General features: G+C 41.4%; 1 protein-coding gene across 1 annotated transcript in view; it reads left to right on the top strand.

Moving 5' to 3' along the window:
* The first annotated feature begins 1,159 nt into the window (after window positions 1-1,159).
* Window positions 1,160-22,783, top strand: part of JARID2 (jumonji and AT-rich interaction domain containing 2) — a 323,190-nt gene continuing 301,566 nt past the window's right edge. Inside the window, 1 exon segment of the mRNA XM_054017985.1 lies at window positions 1,160-1,747. Coding sequence (XP_053873960.1) covers window positions 1,703-1,747 — 45 coding nt within the window. The 5' untranslated portion in view covers window positions 1,160-1,702.

Raw genomic sequence — 22,783 nt, forward strand, 5'->3', positions numbered from 1 at the left:
GGACCTGCCTCGCCCTTCTTTCCCTCCCATCTCCACTAACGATATCCCCCCACCACCACCACTGCCTCTTAACCAAACATGCTCCCCATCCGTTTCCTCCTCCCTTCCAAGCTCTCCCAGTTAAAAGGTATTTTGGAGTCTTCCCTCTGCTCCACCCCGGCTTTCCAATCACAAGCGCTTTACCGCAGCCGTTCAGCAGCGGGTCCCTGGCACCACTGCAGTCTCCCAGTAAAAGCTGCCCGTCACCTTCTCCCCACAGCCTCACACTAAGAAGGGTCCTGCTTCCCCCACCCTGTGTCGCCCTCTCCCCCGCACGCTCTCCGGGTAGTGCAGCTTCCCTCGCCATAAACAGGACCCCGCCCCCGCCACTGGAGCCCCCGGGCATCCTTCCCCCGCAGCAGCCCGAGCTCCGCTCCGCCAAGTCCCGCGCCGGCCAACGTTCCGCGGCTCGCGCTCCAGCCTCTTTCGAACCCCGTCCGCCGAGAGGGGAGGGAAGGAGGGAGAGAGGTGCCTTGCGCACAATCTCCGCCCCTTCGCCCCCAAGGGAACCAATCAAACAGCCCTGGCGTCCAAGGAGAGGGGCGGGGCGGAGCGGCTGATAGAACTCGACGGCAGCGTCACGTTCCAGCCGCGCGGGGCAGGCTGGGAATTGTAGTTTCTCCTTTCCCAGCCGTAGCCATTTTGTGGTGAAGGGAACTACAACTTTTCCAGAGCCTAAGGATCATTCCAAGGGGGCACGCGGAGTCCCCGCGGCGCGTTGGCCAGCGAGGCCCAGTGCTGATAGCCCGGTGGGGCCCGGCGCGTGGGATGTGACGGGACGAGCGAGTCGCGGGGCAGGAGAATAATTCAAGAGCTTTGCAGACAGGGCAGGGGGAGGGGGGCGAGTGAGCGCGCTAGGGATCATCGCCCAATTCCCCGCTCCGCTCCCTCGCAAGGGCCGCCGGCCGCGGCTCGCCAGAGGCCAGGTTTGAATGCGAAAGGGAGGCCGAGGTCTCTGACGTTTGCCCTGCACGAGGCGCTCTGCAGGGCCGGCTGCGGCTGCTGAATGCAGCTCGGTGGGGGCTTGCGGCCGGGGACCCGGGTGCGAATTGAGGCCAAGCCCTAACCGAGAGATTAAAAAAAAATCAGGTCCATTTAAAGTTGCTGCCGGAGCGCGGCTCTCATTGGTTAGGGGAGAGCTGGAGGAGCAGGGACACACACAGTGCGTGCAGCCTTCACTGCTGCTGCGCTGCTGCTAGAGAAGCTGCTGCTGCTGGAGCTGGAGTTGTCTCTGCTGCTTTCCCTTGCTGCAGCAGCAGCACAAACGTGACTTCCAACATTTTTATTTATCTTCTCCTTTCAATCCTTTTCCAAGATGTAACTACAGCTCAGACACTAAGGACGTACAGATCGCTTAAGTGGCTTGGGAAAGAGAAAAGGGGATATCAAGGGCGTCGTTTTTTGTGTTGGGGAGAAAATTTCCATTATGAATGTTCTCTAAAGTGATTTTTTGTTTGTTTGCTTCGCATTCGTTTTTCCCCCCCCATTCCCCATATCTCGGATTTATTGCAAAGAAAATCCCGTTGTGAGGCAAGAAAGTCGGATTACAAGATACTACTACAAACAAAAACTGGATTTTTGAGGGGCATTTTAGCAAAAAATTGTTGCGGCTTTACTTCATGAAGCAATTGTCCCCTTTTGCAAACAGAATTTGGATACCAGAATGAGTAAAGAAAGACCCAAGAGGAATATAATTCAAAAGAAATACGTAAGTGGTTATAACATATATCATTTGACTCCCAGTTTTAGGAAATGGCTGTGAATGTCAAGTTTATAGCTAATCCTGAAGCTATAAAGGTTTGAAACAAATGTCTAGTAATGCTGATCTTTATTCTCCTTAGGTGTGGGGGAGTTTCAGAAACCCCTTTAAATTGCAAAACCTTCTGCCCAGTTTCGTTATAAAGCCAGATTTGTGTAGCGATACCTCAAGTGAATAAATGTATTGACCTCAAATGACACAATCATAATCTAGTTTTAGATGAAAGGCAGGGAGCTCAAGGGGGGCTGCTGCGACAATGTTACTAAACTGCTTTTTCATTTGGCTATATTAATAATGCACTTTACATGCAAAATAACATATTTTGTATGTATGTAGAGTCCTGTTTAGTGAAGACACTATGATTATAGGAAGCCCTTTAAGTTGAAATCGAATGTCTGGTTATGGCGAGCTTGTTTCTTGCACTACCACATCAAATGTAATATATGTGATCGTTTGCTTATCTGGCTTGCAATAGAAACCAAACCAGTTGGGGATCATGTTACAGGGAATGCGTTTGTTAGGATTGACTTTAATAATGGGGAAATGGCTTGGTTTAGTTTAAAATTGCATGATGGTGTCTCGAAATACTAGAAGAATATGGTATAGTTCAGGCTGTACACCTATCTCTGTTCTTACACAACTGCTTAACCAGACGCTTGAAATAGTCTAACCCTTTAAACATATAAATTTGCAGGGATAGTTGGGTTTTGGTCCTGCTTCAGCTACGTTTTGATTGGCATAAGGCGAGTCTTTAAGTTTGGAAAAACAGAGGGGATTCGTCAGATATGCATCAGAACTAATAATTTTATCTGCATGTTACAAATAAAATATTTCATATTCAGAAAATGATTGCTTCAAGATATTAGATGCAACCCCCCACTTTTTTCCCCAAGTTGTAGAATATACTGTATTATCATTTCTGGATTTTTTTCCGTGGGGACTGTATAGATGTATTTCTTTGGGGGTCTGACCTTCGGGACCCTTTTGCCTTGTTTTTAAATATTTAATAAAAGGTAAATTGACTTAAGATGCCTATTTCTATCCATGTTTGTCTCTTCTCTTTAAAATATAATTTAGAGAAGCGAGGGGTTAGGAAAAAAATTAAAAACTTAAAGGTATTCTGCACCGAATTTACGAATTAAAAATACATCCGCATTGCAGAGGAATTGGGAGTGTGAAGCGGACTAGTTTAAAGTATTGCATCGAAACAGGAACATTGTCTAGAAAGTCTAACGAAACATGTAAGACGTGCACGTTTCCCAGACAGTGAAACAAAGCAGAATGGGAGAAGAATTTGTAGTGTTTAATTAAAATAAAATAACATATATTTTAAAGCCACACCACGTCTGTACGAGTGAACAATAGACTCTTCCTCTGGTTTTGCCTATAGTGCTTGTTAAAGAATTAATAAAACTACTGTCACCCCCCCCCCCCCCACTCTTGCCCCAGAGGCAAGATATGAGAGAGACATGTGAGCATGGTAGGGAGACAATGTATCCAATGTTCACAAGTTTAACTCTGGAATGGAGGGAAATCGCTTTTGGGGAGGGGGGCAAGGGAGTGCAGGTTACTGTGTTCGTGTGTGTGTCGAGGGGAATGTGTGGGTTGCTGCACTATTGCAGTGAGTAGCAGGCACAGACGCAAGCATGGCTGCTGCTTCTGCTTTGGGCTGGCCTGGTCGATTTCCCATGCATCCTCTCGAGCAGCGGCAACAGGTTAAAGCGGAATGTCAGTACAAGACCCCGGGTTCCCGGCCACTCAGCCCAGTCAGTGCCAGGTTCTTCTTGTTGTTCTGTGACGTCACAAAGGGAAGGGCCTGGGCTCGGTGGAATCTTCGTCTCATCAATGTTCTGATTTCCCCCTCCCCCTCCTCTGTGACGTCAAACGTGAGGCGGGCCGCTTGGGTTGGAGAAGAGGGGGAGTCACGAGGGCACTGGCTGCTGCTACTGGGGAGGCTGTCTGTATTTCTGGCACCCAGCACTGTTCTCTGCTCTTACCAGGTGAGCAGGTGTAGCAAGCATTGCATACACAGCAACTTCTGTCAACCTCTGTCTCCCTTTCCCCCTTCCTATTAAGTGGAGTCTGAACCTGTTTAATTTGGTTCAGAGCAGGGAGCTCATCTTTGGGTAGGAGGCACACTTCCCTGATGCCCTTTAAGAAGAAAGGGTTAGTCATTCTATTTTTCCTGCGTGGTATAACTTGATATGGTAAGGTAGAGGTACTCCTGTGTGGGTTGGTGGCACAGGGGGTGAAGTTGTACCAACAGAGCACAGCACCTTTCTTTTTTCTGAAACCTCTTTAAGTATTGCAGTGTCACAGTAGAACATCCTGGGTAGCATCTTTCCTTTAATACACACACACACATGTGCACCCACTCAAGTCTTTTGTCTGCATGTTTCAGTCCCAGGCATGATCACTCACACCCCAGGTTTCAACCACAGCTGTCAGAAAGGGCCTCCGGTTCCCAGCCTCTTGTAAAGACTTTATTTAAAAATATAAAAAAGGTAGTTTTGCCTCTGATAGTGTGCACACTAGCTTTTTTCCATTTAGCTAATCTCACACAGCTTGTCCACCTGAACTCTTTCCCTCAGAGGGACACAGTTTTATTTCATGCAAAATCTTTCAAGCACTTCACAAAAATTGTAAGTCTGATCCATATTCCAATTGCTTTGGAGGTTTTGCTATTTTAGGGAAACTGGAAAATGTGTGTGTTACAGCTCATAGTTATAAAAAAAAAATCACTATGTATTTTACTGTGCTGAGCAATCTCCTGATCTCTGTCTATGGAAGAGCTGGCTTGTAAGGGATTATGTGACATTCCCGTAGTGGAGTATAACAATGGTCCTCCTAGTGTCATAAATTGCCTATATTGCTGGCTATGTATGTTGCTTTACTGCAAGGATGGATTTGAAGTAAGATATGATGTTCCTACCCTGGTCGGTGACACAAGGAGACAGGTCAACTAATTGTCCAGTCACCTCTTTCTCCCCCTCCCCCCCCTTAAAAAAAATACTGTTTTGTAGGCTACTTAGCTCTGGTCTTCAGATAACCACAGACTGCCACAATGCAACCAGAGCTTTTTGCTGAATGCTGAAAAGTAATTTTCTAAAATGTACCCTAAAACAAAAAGACTCTGAGAACAATAGAATATAGCACAGTGTTACGACTGTTGCCTTGAGGCTTAACTTGCTGTTACGCAAATCATCATACATCAAAGGTTTAAATAAACTTTTGGTTATTACCATGGGAGTTGTTAATCCAAGAAAAAGGAAACTCGTGTGTCTTCTTTTTAAAATGTTTTCACTGAACTTTTAAAAACCATGGCTGATAGATTTGTATGAATCTTCTCTCTTCACCCCCCTCCTCCTCAAACATCTCCTAAATATTAAATATTTCTTTTTGGCTCAAACCTCAGACAACTGACAGCATTGTAAAGCATCAGCTGTGAAGCAAGACTTTTTCAGTGTGCACTTGGAATTAATAGCTCTTAAATCAAAAGCTTTCACGTCTTAAATATAATTTCATAAGTGCATTTTTCTATCCCTTTTTGTGATGTCTTATAGCAAATCCAGTGGTCATTGTGGTTTAGTTTTTGAAGTAACAGACCTTTATTACTGTAACGAAATACCTGTGTAGTTTTGCTATGGTAACAGATGGTGAAATATAATTAAGTAGTAATGACCCCACTGTCTCCTTGTGTGATTTGTTTCGCTGTCCTTGCAGGGGTAAAAGTGCGGTAGCTAGCCTTAAGGTGACACACTCCACATAAGGACAGCCTAGGTTTGTCAAATCAAGGGTTCAAGGCCTAAAGAAAATTAATACATTCTAGAGGTCTGAAAAGACATTGATGTTTTTGAGTAATGCTTTGGACTGTGTAATTATACAATATCCTTGTGACAACAGTAGGAAAAAAATTGCTTCATACATCATTGAAACGTAGCCGTCTCTGGGATGGAATGTAGCAACGGCATCATAATGCACAACAGTATACAGTAGTTTGGGAAGCATGATCTACCAGAGCCAACTGAAACTGCAGTGGGGAATTTATTTAGGAAGAATGTAGCTGTGCTGGATTTTGGTAAGGTCTATTACCTTGCCATCCTTGCACTCAAGTGTTATTAGATTTCTAATTTTCACAATTGGGTGGGGCCTCTGTGTCCTCTTGGATGAGATACAGTGCTTGGTTTGGCATTGATGAGGAGGACAGTGCTACTTTCTGAAGTACTGACACTATATTCTTCCAATGAAAGGAGGGGGCAGAGCTGCTTGGTCCTGGTTGAGCCATGTTGTCCTGGGGGATAGCTTTAACAAACAAGGGGAGTTCAGTCCTTATGTTGCCTTAGCCCTTATTTTAAGGGCGAGGAATAAGCTCCTCCATCAGCAAAAAGAACAGGAGTACTTGTGGCAGCTTAGAGACTAACAAATTTATTTGGGCATAATCTTTCGTGGGCTAAAGCCCACTTCATCGGATGCATGCAGCGTAATGTCCAAATAAATTTTAGTCTCTAAGGTGCCACAAGTACTCGTTCTTTTTGTGATACAGACTAACACGGTTACCGCTCCTCCATTAGTCCACTACAGATAGTGCTTTTTCATGCCTGGTTGGGATTCTGATTTTTTTTTTTTTTTTAGATTTCTTACAAGATTATATCTAGCCCTTGAAAGGACTCTGTCAGCCCTGAGTAGGGTCCTTGTTTAGCATTGTGGAGAAACTGCTGTTAAGTACCCAGTGCTACAGGTATTCCACTCTCCCTGCTGGGCCCTCTTTGTCTCAAGGCCTCTTAAGTTTGGTCAGGACAAAGATTTATTACAGCATCTTTCTCCACAAAATAACACTTTTTTTTTTTCTTGTGAAGAGTTGTAGCTAAAGCTTTAAGGATGCAACCCCATGGAAAAACTTTCCCTCTTCAGAGGATCTGGTTGAGACTGGGCTACTTCCTGAGCTCTGTTAGTTCCCTTGAAACACTTAATGCAAGCCTGTGCTTCATGGCCACACCACAGCTCTTCTAGGTCTGCAGACTTTTGGGCCTTTATTCCTTGTTGGCCAGGTGAGTTAGCTGCTGGTATTGCATATAAAAAAGGGAAGGCAGAGCTGAAGAACTATTTTGGGATCTCTGGATAGGGCAAGGAGGTGATCTAGGCTTTGCCTTGGGCTGAGTTTACTTCAACAAATATCAGATAAAATAATGTAATTACTCAGCATTATGTAAAAATTGGCTACAACACTGTGTGTAATTCAGAGAGCTAAGGATGTAGTGGTGTACCTAACAAATATGACTTATCAATGCTTACCTTTTCTTGTTGCTGTGAGTAACAAGAAGAATTGTCTTGAAGAATTGTCTCTTATTGATGGGGGGGGGGGGCAGGGGGAGTGGCCTCTTACTTCAGCCAGCTGCATGGGCTAGAAACAAAGTGTGTAATTTATACAGTATGTTCCAGAATTACAGATACTGAATTATTAAGACTATAGCAAATGGTTCATAATTGTTTGTGTTCATTGGGCACTTTCACTGCCTGTAGTGAGGCTTGACAGGCCTATTAAGTTAGTATTAAAGGTATAAACTCTTTTTTTTTAAAGGAACAGAATAATACTTAGCACTGTGCATGTTAAAGTTTGGTACAAACATTAACTGATCCTTGCATTGAGAGAGATAAGATTGTCCCCATTTTATTGTTGCAAGACATAGGTCTAAATGCCTCAACCAAAACAGCACAACACCTCAAGAGAACAGACAAAACTAATATCCAGTGTTTCTGGATTCTAGTACCATACTCAGTCAACATCATTAAAAGTTGCAGTCCCATTGCAATGTATGCTGAAAGTGTTCCTCTAACATAATCTAAAGAAATACTGAAGTCTGTATTTAAGAACTTGCGCTCTTGCTGTGTTTATTTGAATAGAGATGTGATACCTTGCAGATGATGGAAATAATTTCCTATGATGATTACTCAGTGGAGGGAGTATTTAATTAAGTAGATCCCTCTCATACGCTGAAGCAAAAGGGACTCTGCAGGATTAAAATTCGGATTTTGACATTCTGTTTGCACATGTTGCTAATACTGCCCAATTTATATAAAACTGAAAGTGCTGGGGGAAAATCTATTCAGCATTTATGTTGTATGGCTACTTTTTATTTCATTCAGCTTGGACACTGAAAAGACACTAGTCACTTTCAGCTTTTATGCACTAGAACAATATTGCAGTATTTGCTTTGCAATAATGCAGAGGAAGGCTCAGATGGAACTGCAAATAGGGAGAGAAACATGTTTTGCTTCGTTATGATCAGGAGCCAGTGTTTTGTGATTCTGCAGATGTGGAGAATAAATGCATTGCAGCAGAATCTAATTTGTGCATTTAAAACAAGTATTAATTTTTTCTAGGCCTTAAGGTTGTGAAAAAACCCATCCAAATGTAAAAGAAGTTTAACTGATGCACTGTCTGAATGTGTGCAGACCACCTGAAACAATAGCTCTGGTGGATTTGGTTGCCTTTCTTAATCTAAAGGGGATGTTAATTTTCAAGTCGAGTAAAACAGATTTCTGTGATGTTAAACCTGAACAGCCTCCATATAGTCCCAGGTATCAAGAGCCCCAAATATTCCTAGCCAACTGCCCACACCTTTAGCTTTTCTGAAAATTTTTATGCTTCACCTATCTGTTTTCAACACCCAATTCTGCAGCACATAACACTTAAGATGTAGAAACAGTGTAAAATAAATTGAACTTAAAATCAAATGATTAAATACCAGGGAATCCTGTACTTAATCACTCACTTTCATATTTAATTTGATTAAAAATCACAATTAAAAAATGATGTGAAGCTGCCACAGTATCTACGAAGTGTTCTGTAACATTTAGGTTGAATTTGCTATGGAGTACATGGTGCTTAATTTAAGATCTATAAAGAAGGTACAGAAAATATCTAGGCTTCCCTTACATCTTTTCTGAGGTGTTAACTGATTTGTTATCTTAAGGGATATTGAGTATAGTCTTCCCTGTTTTTCCTACAGAGAACTAGAAAATATTATTGGGAGCTTTCTTGGCTCTCATTTGAGAAGGCAGATGTATTTCAGTGTTTCATAAAAATGCTCTCTTTTGAAGCATTTGTAGGTGCAAACAAGTTTTAAATCATCTGATTGAAAAACTCTTCTTTCAGTTGCTCAGGTTTCATTCTTTCCTCTCTTGTAATGATGTTCTGCTAGTTCATGTTCAGAGTTTTCATGTAAAAATAGAGCAGAATGACACCTGGTATTTCCCGGTGTGGAGGTGACAGTAGGGGAGGGGAATGGAATAAAACTTTTTTAAACAAGTGAACAGTCACATTTATTTTCAGGATGCTCTTGTTCCTCATTTTAATATGCAGATAAAGAGTCTGATCCTCTGAACACTTATGCTTGTGCTTAAAGTTCCTCATGTATGTTGACTTGTTGATGTAAATCGAACTATTTACAAAGTAAAATGAAGTATGCACATAAGTGTCTGTAGGATTGGGGCCCAAGAATTGGAGCCAAACATGTTCTGAAACAACCATATTTCCCCTTGACTTCAGTGGGGATCTTGGATGCTCAGAAACTCTTAAGATCAGGCCTACAAACATTTAAAAAAAAAAATCTTTTTAAATGGTTCATGGAAAAAATTCTAGCTAGTATTAGGAGCTCGGCTTTTGAAAAGCTAAATGTAGTACACCTCTACCTTGATATAACGCTACCCGATATAACACGAATTCGGCTATAATGCGGTAAAGCAGTGCTCTGGGGGGCGCGGGACTGCGCACTCCGGTGGATCAAAGCAAGTTCGGTTTCACCTATAATGCGGTAAGATTTTTTTTTTTTTTTTGGCTCCCGAGGACAGCGTTATATCCAGGTAGAGGTGTACCTAAATATACTGCTTGCATGGGCATAAGAAGCACAGATGTACCATTTAGCTAAGAACTTCAGCTGGAAAAGCTCTGCTACTCTCTCCACCCTAAAAATAAGGAATTGGCTCCTGTAGCTTTGATTTCCCCCTGGTCATCCTTCTCTTTCTCCTTCTGGAATGGTATTGATTCACTTTTTCCTTTTCTTCCTTAATCCTGTGCTCAACCTTTCTTTCAACTCTCCACTAGAGATCAGGCCTGTAGAATTAAACCAGTATCTACAGGTCTGTCTCATCTTACGCCCTTCCAAAATGCATCTCTTCATAATGTTCCTGGTCTTTTCTGCCTGGATTCTTGTGATCCTTCGTGGCAGATACTCTTTCCTGCAGATTGTTCTGCAAAAGGGTGGCTTTGGATGTGAGACCATTAATGAAGTGGTGTTGTAGCTCGGTTGGTCTCAGGCTAGTAGAGAGACAAAGTGGGTGAGGTAATATCTTTCATTGGACCAACTTCTGTTGGTGAGAGAAACAACCTTTTGAGCTTACACAGCTGTATAAGCTCGCCTCTCTCACCAACAAAAGTTGGTCCAATAAAATATATTGCATCACACATACAAACCCTTTATTTCTCAGGCAATTAGTGGGTCACTTCTACCTTCTAATGACTCGGGGAAACTCAAATAATAAAATAAATCTCACTGGAAAGTCATGTTGCAAAGCCCTAACAGTGTTGTGCTATACCATGTCCCTAATTTCTGATTTTTATTCTTCAAATCTGTCTTGTTAGTCTGACCTCTTTTGGATGGTGTGATGGTTGCAGAAGATGGAATACAATTATTTTTCATACAGCAACGTGATAACTGCCTAAAGTTTATTCTTGCCTTTTATAATCCATGGGAGTTCATCCTGCAAAAATCTACTAAATTTAGTTTTACACTTTGATGCTGTGATATTTCGATCCATTTAAAATATCTGTAGAAACATTCATTTTTATCTTTTGTTGCAGATTAGTTTGAAAGCTTGTATTCTCAAATTAAGAAACAATGATGGGACTGGCAAACTGATCAGCTGTTTTAACTGACCTCTGGAAAGATGTATCTATGCATGAGCATTGTTTTAGTGTGGTTTTTTTTTTTTTTTTTTTTTTTTTTTTTCCAGGGAAAATCATCTAACTTTGTTCTTTTTACACAAATTGGTGTGTGCATAATAAATATGCACTTTCTAGTATTTCTATTTAATCCAAGACATAGTGCTGTGCACACCTTTTATTTATTTATTTTTAATAGCCTACTCTTCCTGGCCAACACCCAGACTCTTTGAAGAGGTAGAGGGCAGGGACCCAGGGAGGTACAAGAGAATCCCCCCCGTTGAGAATCTCAGAGCTTCCCCAACACCTCCATGGGCATTGATATGGTATGGTGTTCTGCCCCTGGATTTTCCTGAGGAGTTGACTTTTTTGTACTGACCTTTTGACCTGGCTTTTCTTCCCTAAATCTGACTGTGGGAAGGGGAAGGGCTGTCTTCTCTCCCCTTCCTATTTTCCTGCGTATGTGTTTTTTCTTCTTCCCCTCCCCACAGGATCATGCCTTGCAAGCTCTAGTATGGATCAGTGTTGGGTAAATTCTACTTTTGTACTGGGTGCATTTGACTCTGTCAGCAGGAATCTTGCCAGTTTCACTGTGGCATTATGGGCCTTACTGCAAGAGTATGCTCACTATTTGCAGGCTTTAAATTCCTTCCTTCCCCTTTTCAGAGAATTAAGATATGTGCAAACACAGTTTCAGAAGTCTATTGCCAATCTAAGGCCATGTCAGCATACAGCCACCACAGTTACTAAATCGCTTGTGTGTGTGCACTCTTGGCTCCTTGTGTCAGCAGTGCACATCCTCACCAAGAGCGCTTGTATTGATTGTATTGTCAGTGTGGGGTGTTGTGGGATGGCTCCTGAAAGCCAGTAACAGTTGACTTAAGCAACACAGTGTCTAGAGCAGGGGTCGGCAACCTTTCAGAAGTGGTGAGCCGAATCTTCATTTATTCACTCTGATTTAAAGTTTCGCGTGCCAGTAATACATTTTAATGTTTTTAGAAGGTCTCTTTCTATAAGTCTATAATATATAACTAAACTGTTGTATGTAAAGCAAATAAGGTTTTTAAAATGTTTAAGAAGCTTAATTTTAAAATTAAATTAAAATGCAGAACCCCCCAGACCAGTGGCCAGGACCCGGGCAGTGTGAGTGCCACAGAAAATCAGCTTGCGTGCCGTCTTTGGCACATGTGCCATTGGTTGCCTACCCCTCGTCTAGAGTCTAGACTGACACTGTGTCAACCTAGTTACATCGACCATGACTCTACGGTGGTGTTACTAAATTGGCGTAGAGAGGCACTCATGTTAGTGGGAGCCAAATTTAAGTGAAGACGCTTCCACAGCTAGATTGAAGCAGGGCAGTTTATGATGACCTAACCATGTGGTGTAGATCAGGCCTGAATAAGTAAGAGTTTGTACCTGAGTGTGGTGGTAGCCTGTCTTAAGAATACAGAAGGGAACCTGAGAGAGTTGAAGTGCAGCACTGTAATGAACCCCACACAACACTGAATTATTTTTGACAACACCACTGCTAAAATTTAAAAGGAGTCTGTGAATCTTGGACAGGAGTTTGCTCAATGTTTAACCCTATTACATAATTGTAATTTTTATTGGTTTTCATACCTGCTGTCTTAACTCTTAATGTGCTGTTCTGAAACTAGTAACCTATATTCCCAAGAAGCTTTTACTTTAGACGTAGCATTTGGGTTTCAAAAATGGTGTGACGTAAACCAGCTTATATATTAGTGTCTTTTTATAAGATGATTGATTTGGCAAAATGTGTATGTTTTTAAATGCATTACTTTCAGTTTGTCCCAACATTCCTCCCCCTGCCCCAACACATCAAAGTTGTAAGCCAAATCTCTCAGCTATGGAGAGCCAAGATTGCTCACACACAATTCATAATACAAGTTTCCAGGCCTGTTTGTATGCCAGATCAATTAACTCTTCTTAGCACAACTAGAAGTGGAATAGAATTACATATGCTTCTGTTTCAAGGATACAAAACTCAGGCCAAACTTTGAGTTTGGAAAACTCCAAGCCAAATGAAGAGAGCATTTTCTGGTATTGGTTGTAAAGCTGTCCACTGGTCTGGCACATACCTCTTAACTGGGGGGGAGGGAAAGAGAGAGAGAGTGTGTGTGTGTGTGTGTGTGTGTGTGTGTGTGTGTCCAGGTATGGTGATGAAACTCGCATGGCTCATTACAGACATCTGGAATTCCTATTGGATGACTAAAATATAAAGCAGAAGTTAACATGTTTGGTTAGTAGTGCTTTTAATAAATGATTGAAAGAAATAAGAGTTTGTCTACTACTGAGACTGTTATCTTAGATTTGAAAATTTTTCACTGCGCATTATTTGCTTATAGTTATTAAACATAATGGGTATGTGGTATATTTGTAAGAGAAAAGGCTTTGTACTAATTTAAACCTGGAGAGAACCCCTATAGGCGGGATGTCCCCTTATCTGATTGTAACACTTATTTCTTACATGTAACAAATCATATATTGATTGTAATAGCTGGCAACTAATTCTGAACTTGGCTTTTCCTTCTTTTAAGTATTTGCCTATAATACCGTATCCTAATTAAAACCACAGCTAAATAAATGAGGAGAGGAAGACTTTCTTTAAACATAAAAAAAGAATTTTAAATAGCTGGAGAAAGCCAGACACTGTTTGACATCATGTCTTTAGGAATTTTCCTGCCCAGAGACTCAAGGTATATCTACACTGTAGTTGAAACATCCTTGACTGGCCCATGTCAGCTGACTGGGGCTGTAAAATTGCAGTGTAGACGTTTGGGCTTGGACTGGAGCCTGCTTGTGTGTCTGAGAGCGAAATAGTTATTGTAACAATTTTAGCATCAAGATTTCTAAGGGAGGGTGGGAGGATGGCCTTGTGGCTTCTGCTTTCGTATGGCTGATGTAGAGCAGCAACTATAATTTCACCTGAAGTTGATCGAGCCAGATGCCTACATCAAAATTTATTGCAGTAATGCCTCCTTCATATTTATAAATTGGGCAGTAGGTAGTATATGTTTGCAAAGGCCCAGAAATAGGAGTTGGGAAAATGATTTCCATTTTCTATCTAACAAAATCTTCTGCTGATCATGTTTTACATTGGTTATTTGCCTTGATTTCAACTATTTTACCCATGCTAGTGCTATTTTGGAGGGAAGTAGTTTTTATGCAGCCTCCCTGATCCACAGCACCCTCTCCAAGGGAGGAAGAGGGAGTACTGCATCAGCACCTGCTTCCTTCTTTTCTGCAGGCCTGAAAGGAAGGCAAGGAGAAGTGTCTGCAGCTCACTTTTTGTGGCAGTGGCATTGGGGAGAAAGCATAGCCGAAGGGGGGAAAAGAGCACATTTGTCTTCATTCCCACCTTCAAGTGTGGCTCCAGAATTGTAAGGTGATAATATAATCCCCCCGTCCCCTCAATTTGCCTCCTTGCATGATACCATGTAGAATTAGGCAAATACTGCTAATAGTGGGTGGGGCTTTTTGTTTTGTTTTTTTTGGAGGGGGGGGTTCTTTTTCAATCCTTGTTCACTTTATTTAAAAATATGGATTTGCTGTGGCCATGCTCACCCTTTTCATGTCCATTTTGTGAACATTTGTGCAGTTTAGTTCCTTTGATATGAATGATCAGGGAAAGTGGATTTTCTAGCCACATAACTAAGGATTCACAGAAATCATGTTTTAGATACACATGTCCAAGTATTAACTTATGCGTTCATCCAGTCAGGAAACAAAACAAAATAAAATCATGTGAATTAACTGACTATTCCAAGTGCATGGATAGTTATGATTAATGGACTTTGAATACTCAGTCAATCAACAGAGGAAATTAAAATTCACAAAAAATTGAACATGGTTTTTAAGGACAAACTTAAGGAAACTACAGACTGCTCATGGCTATTCTACAAGTAGAAAGAAACTAAATTATTAGTGACAAATAGAGCTCCAGGGCTGCATGAACACTTTTAATTACATGTGTTAATATTTGATGCATACATTCTGTGTACCTGTCCTATTCTGCCCGCGTATTGGTATTTGGAAACCCCTATCTCTTCAGACAGAAGTCTCCATTTAGGTGCTTTTTCTGTTGAAAGATGTCTTTTGGCAAAAACATATTCAGTCTTCTGGCAAACTACCACAAACCGCTATTTGTAAGAGAAAAGGTACTGTTGCTAGTGGATTTTTTGTTTATGCCCTTAGCCAAAGGAATATACTACAGCATATGTATTTATTTAACCTTTCTTTAATTTTAATGAAGTTTTAAACTGAAACTAGCAAATGTATTATGTAACAAACTTAAGTCCAGTTTTATCCATATTAAACCCACGATGGGGTGTGTATTAAATGTTGTTTTCAGTGTCAAATAGTTTCTATATCATTACTGCTGCCAGGTCTAATTGTGATACGCATGGTACAAACGTAAAGCATAAAGAGTGTATGCTCTACATAGTAAAGACAGAGGACAAGATACAGGAATCAATCGACCTTGTCCAGGGTCACATAGGGTACGTCTATGCTGCATTACAAAACCTGTGACAGTGAGCCTCAGAGACTGGGTCTGTAGACTCCAGCTTGCAGGATGGCACTAAAAGCAGCTGTGTAAACCTTTGGACTCAGGCTCAGAATCCCACCCCTCCCCCCAGGTTTCAAAGCCTGAGCTTCCCCCCTGAGCCCAAATTTCTACACAGTCGTTTTTAGTGCTGTAGCATGAGCCCAAGTCTGTAGACCCAGGCGCTGAGACTTGCTGTTGTGGTTTTAAAATACAGTGCAAGCATACCCATTGACGATCATTTGGATGAGATGTGAATAAAACTAAGGTTTGCAGTGCTCAGTCCAGTGCCCTCTCCACTAGGCCATGCTGACTGCCAATGAGTTTATTTTACATGATTCTCCTGTTTGGTACTTCAGGATGTGTTTAGTATGAAAGTAAACAATAACTGCATGCAATTCTAGCAGAAAATTCTATCCCTCTTTAGGTAATTTAAAAAAAAGTATATTAAACATTTATTCAGTTTAATTTCTCTCTGTTATCGATCTTGACTTACTGCTCTGAAAATGGGATGGCAGTTGACTTCTGGTTTTCTTGTGAGGATATAAGAACATCTGTCAGTTCACTGTTTCTGAACCTTCTTTGCTCCTCCATATGTGCACCTCAAATTTCAGGTTGGGTCACTAGTGTCCTCTTCTCCCTCCCTCTCCCCCCCTACCCCCCCATGGAACCTTCCAAAGCTTTGGGCATCTGTGAGTCTTAAGTGTGCTGGATACAGAAGTTTTTGATAAACTTTTTGATATTTTTATTATATAGTAAATAAAGGAAATTACAGGTAATATTTCCTTTGTTTATTATAGATAATGAACTGAATTTTGTGTTCATCATGTCCTTTTTAGAGCTAGTGGATCTCATCCTCTCATGCCTAGCTTTTATTAATAAATTGGAAGACAAACGATCTTTCCTCCTTTTTTCAACTTTTTTTAAAATATGGCAGCAAACAAGTACTGCTGAATATTATTTTTTGTTGAACTTTAAATGATTTTAATAGATTAGCCCTTAATTGTCAATTTAAAATTTAATCTAAAATTGATTATATATAATCTTTTTAAAATAAATCTGTATTTTAAATTAAAAAATAAAAGATTTTTATCTACCCTGCTTTTGGAATCTGCTTGCTCATTCCAACAGGGCTAACAGCAGCTTTGTTGAATTCCTGTATTTTTGTGTCCTGCCCCTCCTTCTGGAATATTGTAGAATTGACTGCATGGGACACAAGTTCAGCACCTCTGCTGTAGAGATCAGGAGCTTGCTTGCTTTGTTTGGAGAGCCTTTTTTCCTATAATCATGTTCCTTTCTCTTGGCTCTCTGGCTGCATGTACTTCGTGCTATATCGTATCCTGGTTCAATGTGTGAACTAAAGGGTCTCCTACAGGAACTAAAGTCCCTGTGGGGGTGATTAATGCAAATCCCCAGTGCAAATAACACGTCTGTGGACGTCCCCCCCCCCCTTGGGGAAATAGCATATACTAGTTTGACCTGGTTCAAGAGACCTGGCAAACCGAGAACTTGAAATGGTATCAAGTGACTGCTCTGACAGAGAGAGAAATTGCTCACACTCAATCCAAGAACTGACATAAAACTGTGACAGAGGTAGGTGTGTGAAGTCCTGAAGTACTTTAATCCTATCAGGGTCTCCATGTGGATGGTGGGTGACAGCTGGTAAACTCTACAACTGCGTGTAAATTGCTTATTGCTTTGATGTTTTCTCTGTAATACTTTTGGTCTGAATAAATAGTTCTTTGCTTTATGAAAGCTGGCTGGTCACTTGACCCTCTTAGACTTATTATCAGGGCTCCTGAAACTGTTCACGATAAGTAAAAGCTCCCTCAAATGTGGCTTTGAATCTCTTTCCATCTGTCTCATTGCTACTATGATTTGCATGGTTATGGCTCTTGCTGCCCTTGCTCAGGCCGTTTCGCCATTTATTTGTGCAAGGAAGTCTCTGTAGAGAGCTGGTGAGTGTTTCCATAGTGGCATGACCTTTACAAGATTGATGGTATGGGTCTCAGCCCTCTTGAGATACAAAACCCCAAACTTTAGCAGTTTTCTGTGTTTACATGCTTTGAGTTTACTTCAAGCCATAGCACACAAAAGTCCGTTGGCCCTGGTCTACAGTTGGGTGGTGGTGGGGAAATATCGATCTAAGTTCCGCGACTTCAGCTACGTGAATAACGTAGCTGAAGTCAACATACTTAGATTGACTTACCGTGGTGTCTTCACCGTGGTGAGTCGACTGCTGCTGCTCCCCTGTCGACTCGCGGTGCTGGAGTACAGGAGTGGACAGGAGAGGGCTTGGGGGTCGATTTATCGCGTCTAGACTGTTTATCGCGTCGATCACTGCCCACCAATCCGGCAGGTAGTGTAGACATACCCTATGTCACACAAGTGGAGCCTGAACTTAATGCTACAAGGCCTGGTCACCCTTTCAGTCCTTGGCTAATGCCTCTTCTATTTAAAGGTAAGCTTTCTCTTATCAATTATCTTCATGAGGAGATCAAATTGCTTAGAAATGGTTTCACTACAACATGTACATTTACAGTTCTTTCTGGATAAGGTGGTACAAAGACCTACTCCATACCAAAAAAGAACACGGGGTTTCACGCAAACCAGTCCATTTCCTTGACATAATTTTTACCTAGTTCTAAATGTCCTCTGGAAATACTAAATGCTTTGTGCGTTGGGACTTAATCATCTACCTTTGGCCATGGAAAAGACTGAATGTTTCTTTCCTTCTTTATGGCAGTCACAAGAAGGAATATAATAAGGTTGGTTGCTCATTGGCTTATGTCAGCCATCTTTTGTGTTTATATGGCAGTCAGGATAAACCCTCTGCAGGGCATCCTACCATCTCCTGGAATGTGGAATTACATCCAATGTGGAATTACAGCTTCTGTAAAATAAGATTTACAGAGCCGTACTGGATTGTCCATTAACTTCTTCACCAGCTGTTATAAAATTGGCAATTTACCATGGGAGAGGCCAGTACCCAATCTGCTCTTATTTCACAGTAGCCAAGCAAAGTGTGTGGTCAGAGTGGGGGAGGGGAGAAGTCCAAAATCCATTTTTGGTGTTTGTTTTATTTCCCTTCAAACCCATCCACTTCCTCCAGCCCCCAGTTTTTTGGTAGTTCTAGAAGCAATGGCCTGTGAGCCAAAATGTCATGTTTGAAAGGCATTTAAAAAGCCTTTCCTGTAACTTTGGTTTCTCCTAATATGGCATTTATTTCTCTAGCCAGACCCTGCATTGAGGAGAAATATACATGTTTGAATATGAAAAATGCAAGACTTTTTTTTTTCTTTTGCTTTCTTTATTTCTGCTAGACATGTTTCTAGCTCCTGAATTAATTGCCTGTTTCCAAATTGTCCCTTGTGAGGTTTTTTCCCCATGTTTTTCATCGGTTGTCTATATAGGTCTTCTAGTTCCTCATCCTTGCAAGCCATCATCTGGAGGATCCATGCCGGGGGTGAGGGAAAGAGGGAGACAGCCAACTAAGAAAAGTTGCCTTTGTACAGTGTGAAATGGGTAAGCACATCCTAGCTGTAATGCCAAGAACAATAATTCCCTTACAATTGGAAATCACGATTACATGTTTAAAAAAAAAAAAATCAAAAAAAAAAATCCAGGAACTAATTTTGAGCATCAGTGTGACAGCACCTTGAATTCTTCTTGCAGTTTACCCAAGCTATCTTTTTTAGTATGTTTGGTGTTCATGCACAATTACATATTTGCATAGCTCTTTCAGTCTTTGAAAACCTGTACCCATACTAAACCTCATAGTGCTCCTGTTAGCTAGCTAAATGTCTTCATGTTATAGATGGAGAAATACGTGCAGAGGTTAATTGAGTTGCACAAGGTCACAGTGAGTCCCTGGCAGAAGCGCAAGTAGAATGTGAAATTCCTGGCTCCCAGGCAGATGGGCCATCTAATAGAACACTGTGTGGACAGTTTCCTTTGGATCTGTTTTTAAGAGTGATGTTTGGTAAGATGGAAGAATAGGCGACTCTTCCTTGAGTTGCTGTAAATTTCTAAAATAATAAATATTTCATGTGAGAACTTGTTCTTCCACATAATTCTCAACCCTTCTCTCATCACACATGTGCACTATCTACTGGTCGACTGTGAAAAATCTACGTCGGTCAATATCTTGCTGATTGTCAGTATTTAATGCTGTAAGCCCTCTGGCTTAATGCCAAAAGAATCTCCTAACAATGGTGTTAATCATGGGGCTCACATACTTGTGATTACTTACAAGAGTCTCCATTCCAAACTGCCTCTGATCTCAAGGTCAGTAACTCTGAGGGTCCTGACAGACAATTATATTAAACATTTGTTTTCTTTGTGAACTTGTTTCATGAAAGTCCCCCTCCCCCCCCCCCCCAACATTTTAGCAGGGGTTATTTTTAAACTTATTTTTCAGATAAACCATGTATGGTGATTATCCATTTACCTAAACTGTCAATTAGCAATTAGTATGACATCCATATTTTTAAATGTTATATTATTTTAAATGTATTTAAAATTGCTTTTAGAGCTAATTTTATAGGACATTTCTGTCTCAAATTTTAATGTAATGCAGAATATTTCACAATAACGCCTAGGTTAACAATGATAGTCTTGCTGTATTGTGCAAAAAAGGCTTCTGTTCAGACCCAGCTGGGTTTCAGGCTTAATTCATTGCTCTATGGTGGGATCACCACAGCTGCTGTGGGGCCTTTACAAATGCAAAAAAGCTGTCAGTGTTTGTTTCATCAGATGCATAAGTGATGAGGCCAAGTTGAGGAATCCATTCCACTGTGCATGTTTTAGACATTGTTTTCAGAATTAGTGTTTGAGTTTTAAAATATTTGGCACATACTATGCCTTAAAGCAAACAAATCTTGGGAATAGGACCAGTTTAAGCTTAGTCTAGTTCAGTCTTTCAACAACACTTAACTTGAGTTTATAAAAATGTTATGGTGTACCTGGCTTTTTCTCCCGAGCAATACAATTCTTCCCCTGTCCTCCAAAAAAGCTGTTTGTTTGGATTTTAATAGTTGCAAACAAGCACAAGATTAAAATATTTAAAAAGCTTTAATTTAGATTTTATTTTATTTTTTATTTTTTTAACCACAGTCTGGACAAGATGCTCTATAAGTCATATTACCAATCTCTCTCGGGTCCCCAGAAGTCACTGCCACTTTGCAGACAGAGACTGAACAGAGCTCCTTCTAGCCAATTAAGGAGTAATGTTGGTTAATTGGCTTCAGAGGTTGCTGTTTAACATGGCAAGGCATGCCCCTGTACCTAGGGGCTCATTGTATTGCCTCTGCACCACTTCCATTTCCATTTGGTTGAGACAGTAGGAATATATCCCAGAATAGACTTCATGCTTTGCACTAAGCTAGTCTGGCACATTTTTCAGTTCTTAAACTCTTTCTCACTCAATGCTCCTCTGATCTTTTAATCTTACTGTAGTGTACTGACTATGCATACACCACTTTGTTTTCTTTCTGTATGACTCCACCAGTGATAGCAGTGGTGGGAGCCCTTGTGTAGACTATGTGCAGGTATTTTAACCACTGTGTAGTTTAAGCCCGTCTCAAGGTGTCTTCACTAAGTGCCTTTCTATAGTGGAGTTCTTTTAATGCTGATTAGTATATTTTCTGTATGATACAAACTGAATGTAAGTACTGTACAATGGGAAGTAGGTCTCCAAATGGTAGAAATTTTTCTTTAGATTGGGAATGAAGTGTGTTAAATGGTGTCCGCTTGGTTCAAAAAAGCTTCTTGCAGCTTTTTGGGAGGTGTCCTACTGGCATAGTAGACATGCATCTGATTAAGAGTGAAGCATATTTGTAGAACCATCCAAAAACCTGCTTGTGGCTAGCCAGTGCTTAACTGAGTGCATGAACAGAGATTAACGTGCATTTAGCATGGCTTAAAAGTAGTTGTATCCAAATCAGATTATGAAACTCATGCTGGTCAAGCCCATGCTATGTTCTAACTAGATGAAAAGCCCATGCCATAGTCCACATTGGGACATAGCTTAGAGCCAGGTGTATTTAACTCAGTTACAGTATTGGTCATGGCCACACACTCAAACCAGCCAGGCTGTTTCACAATATGGTTAGGACAAAGCTTTGTGTTATGTGGTATACGTGATGCCAGGATGTCTACAGCCCAGTGGGAATGTGGGGAGGAAAGAATTTACTTGTAATTTAATTGTATTTTGAATTTAATTGTAATGGCTACAGCTGCCCCATTCCTGTTCATTCCTCCCAACTGAATCCCGGAATGCTGTAGGGGCACTGTTTTGTGTAACAGGGTATTGACCCAGCCATAGTACAGTACAGTTTGGTTTTGGTTGTGTGAACAGGATCAAACTCTTATAATAGTGTTATTGTTCTGCAGCCTTGGCCTGTACAAGGCTGTGGCACAGTTAACATGGCTTCATCCCGTCGACATAGGTAAGGCCAAATCATGTAATATGGTTGCACTACTGCTGTGTTATAATAGTGTTGACATCTTAACACTTGTAGATGGGCCTTCAGACTAATTGCCAAAACTTGGAAATGTATGCTTGCTGACAAGGGGAAGAACTGGAGTCCTGTTGGGTAGGGAAAACGATACAATTAGAGACTCCTCCCCCATTAGAGTGATTCAGGGCATGGATCCAAGCTGGTTAGCCAGATTGCAGTTTGCTGCCTTCCCTAGCTCCTCTTTCTGCTTATGTCAGTCATCGCATTCAGCCTTCACCGGAACCTATACAACAGGTCTCTCCATCCTAAGGATGCCAACCCTCCAGGATTATCCTGGAGTTTCCAGTAATTAAAGATTAATCTTTAATTAAAGACCATTATGTGATAAAACCTCTAGGAATACATCCAACCCAAATTGGCAACCCTGTTCCATCCTTGAATTAGTACAGTCCCCTCTTTAGAAAACTGTGGTAAATGCAAATGGGCAAAGACAAGTAGGGAGGGAAGGGGAGAACTAGTGAGGGGAAAGGCGAGAAAAGATGTGCACTAAGGCCTCATCTATGCTACAAAGTTCTGTGGACGTGAGCCGCTTTGTGTTGACCTAGTTGTGCATGTGTCTATACTTAAATTTGTCTCCCACCAATGTAAGTGCCCTGTTACAGTGACTCAGTAATACCACTTTCCCAAGTGGCATTCATCCGTGGTCAAAGTGCTGAGGTTGACACAGCTTGACAAAGACACTGTGTAATTAGGCCCACCCTAACAGTCCGCCAGTGGCTGTCCCACAGTGCCTGATGCTGACTGCTCTGGTTACAGTCGTGAACTCCATTGGTCTGCATGACCCCTAGGCAGAAGGCTCCCCTCCCCTGTAAAGCCACGTGAATTTTTGAAATGCCTCTTCCTGATGGCCCCGCTTGGCAAGCACACCTAGCAGCTCTCCCTTGTTGTGTGCAACTGCCCAGCTGACCATGCCAGCTATATGCTCCAAATGTTCTCTGGCTTGAAGTAGACAGAAGATA

This window comes from Malaclemys terrapin, chromosome 2, assembly GCF_027887155.1.
Source record: "Malaclemys terrapin pileata isolate rMalTer1 chromosome 2, rMalTer1.hap1, whole genome shotgun sequence".
Taxonomy (NCBI): Eukaryota; Metazoa; Chordata; order Testudines; family Emydidae; genus Malaclemys; species Malaclemys terrapin.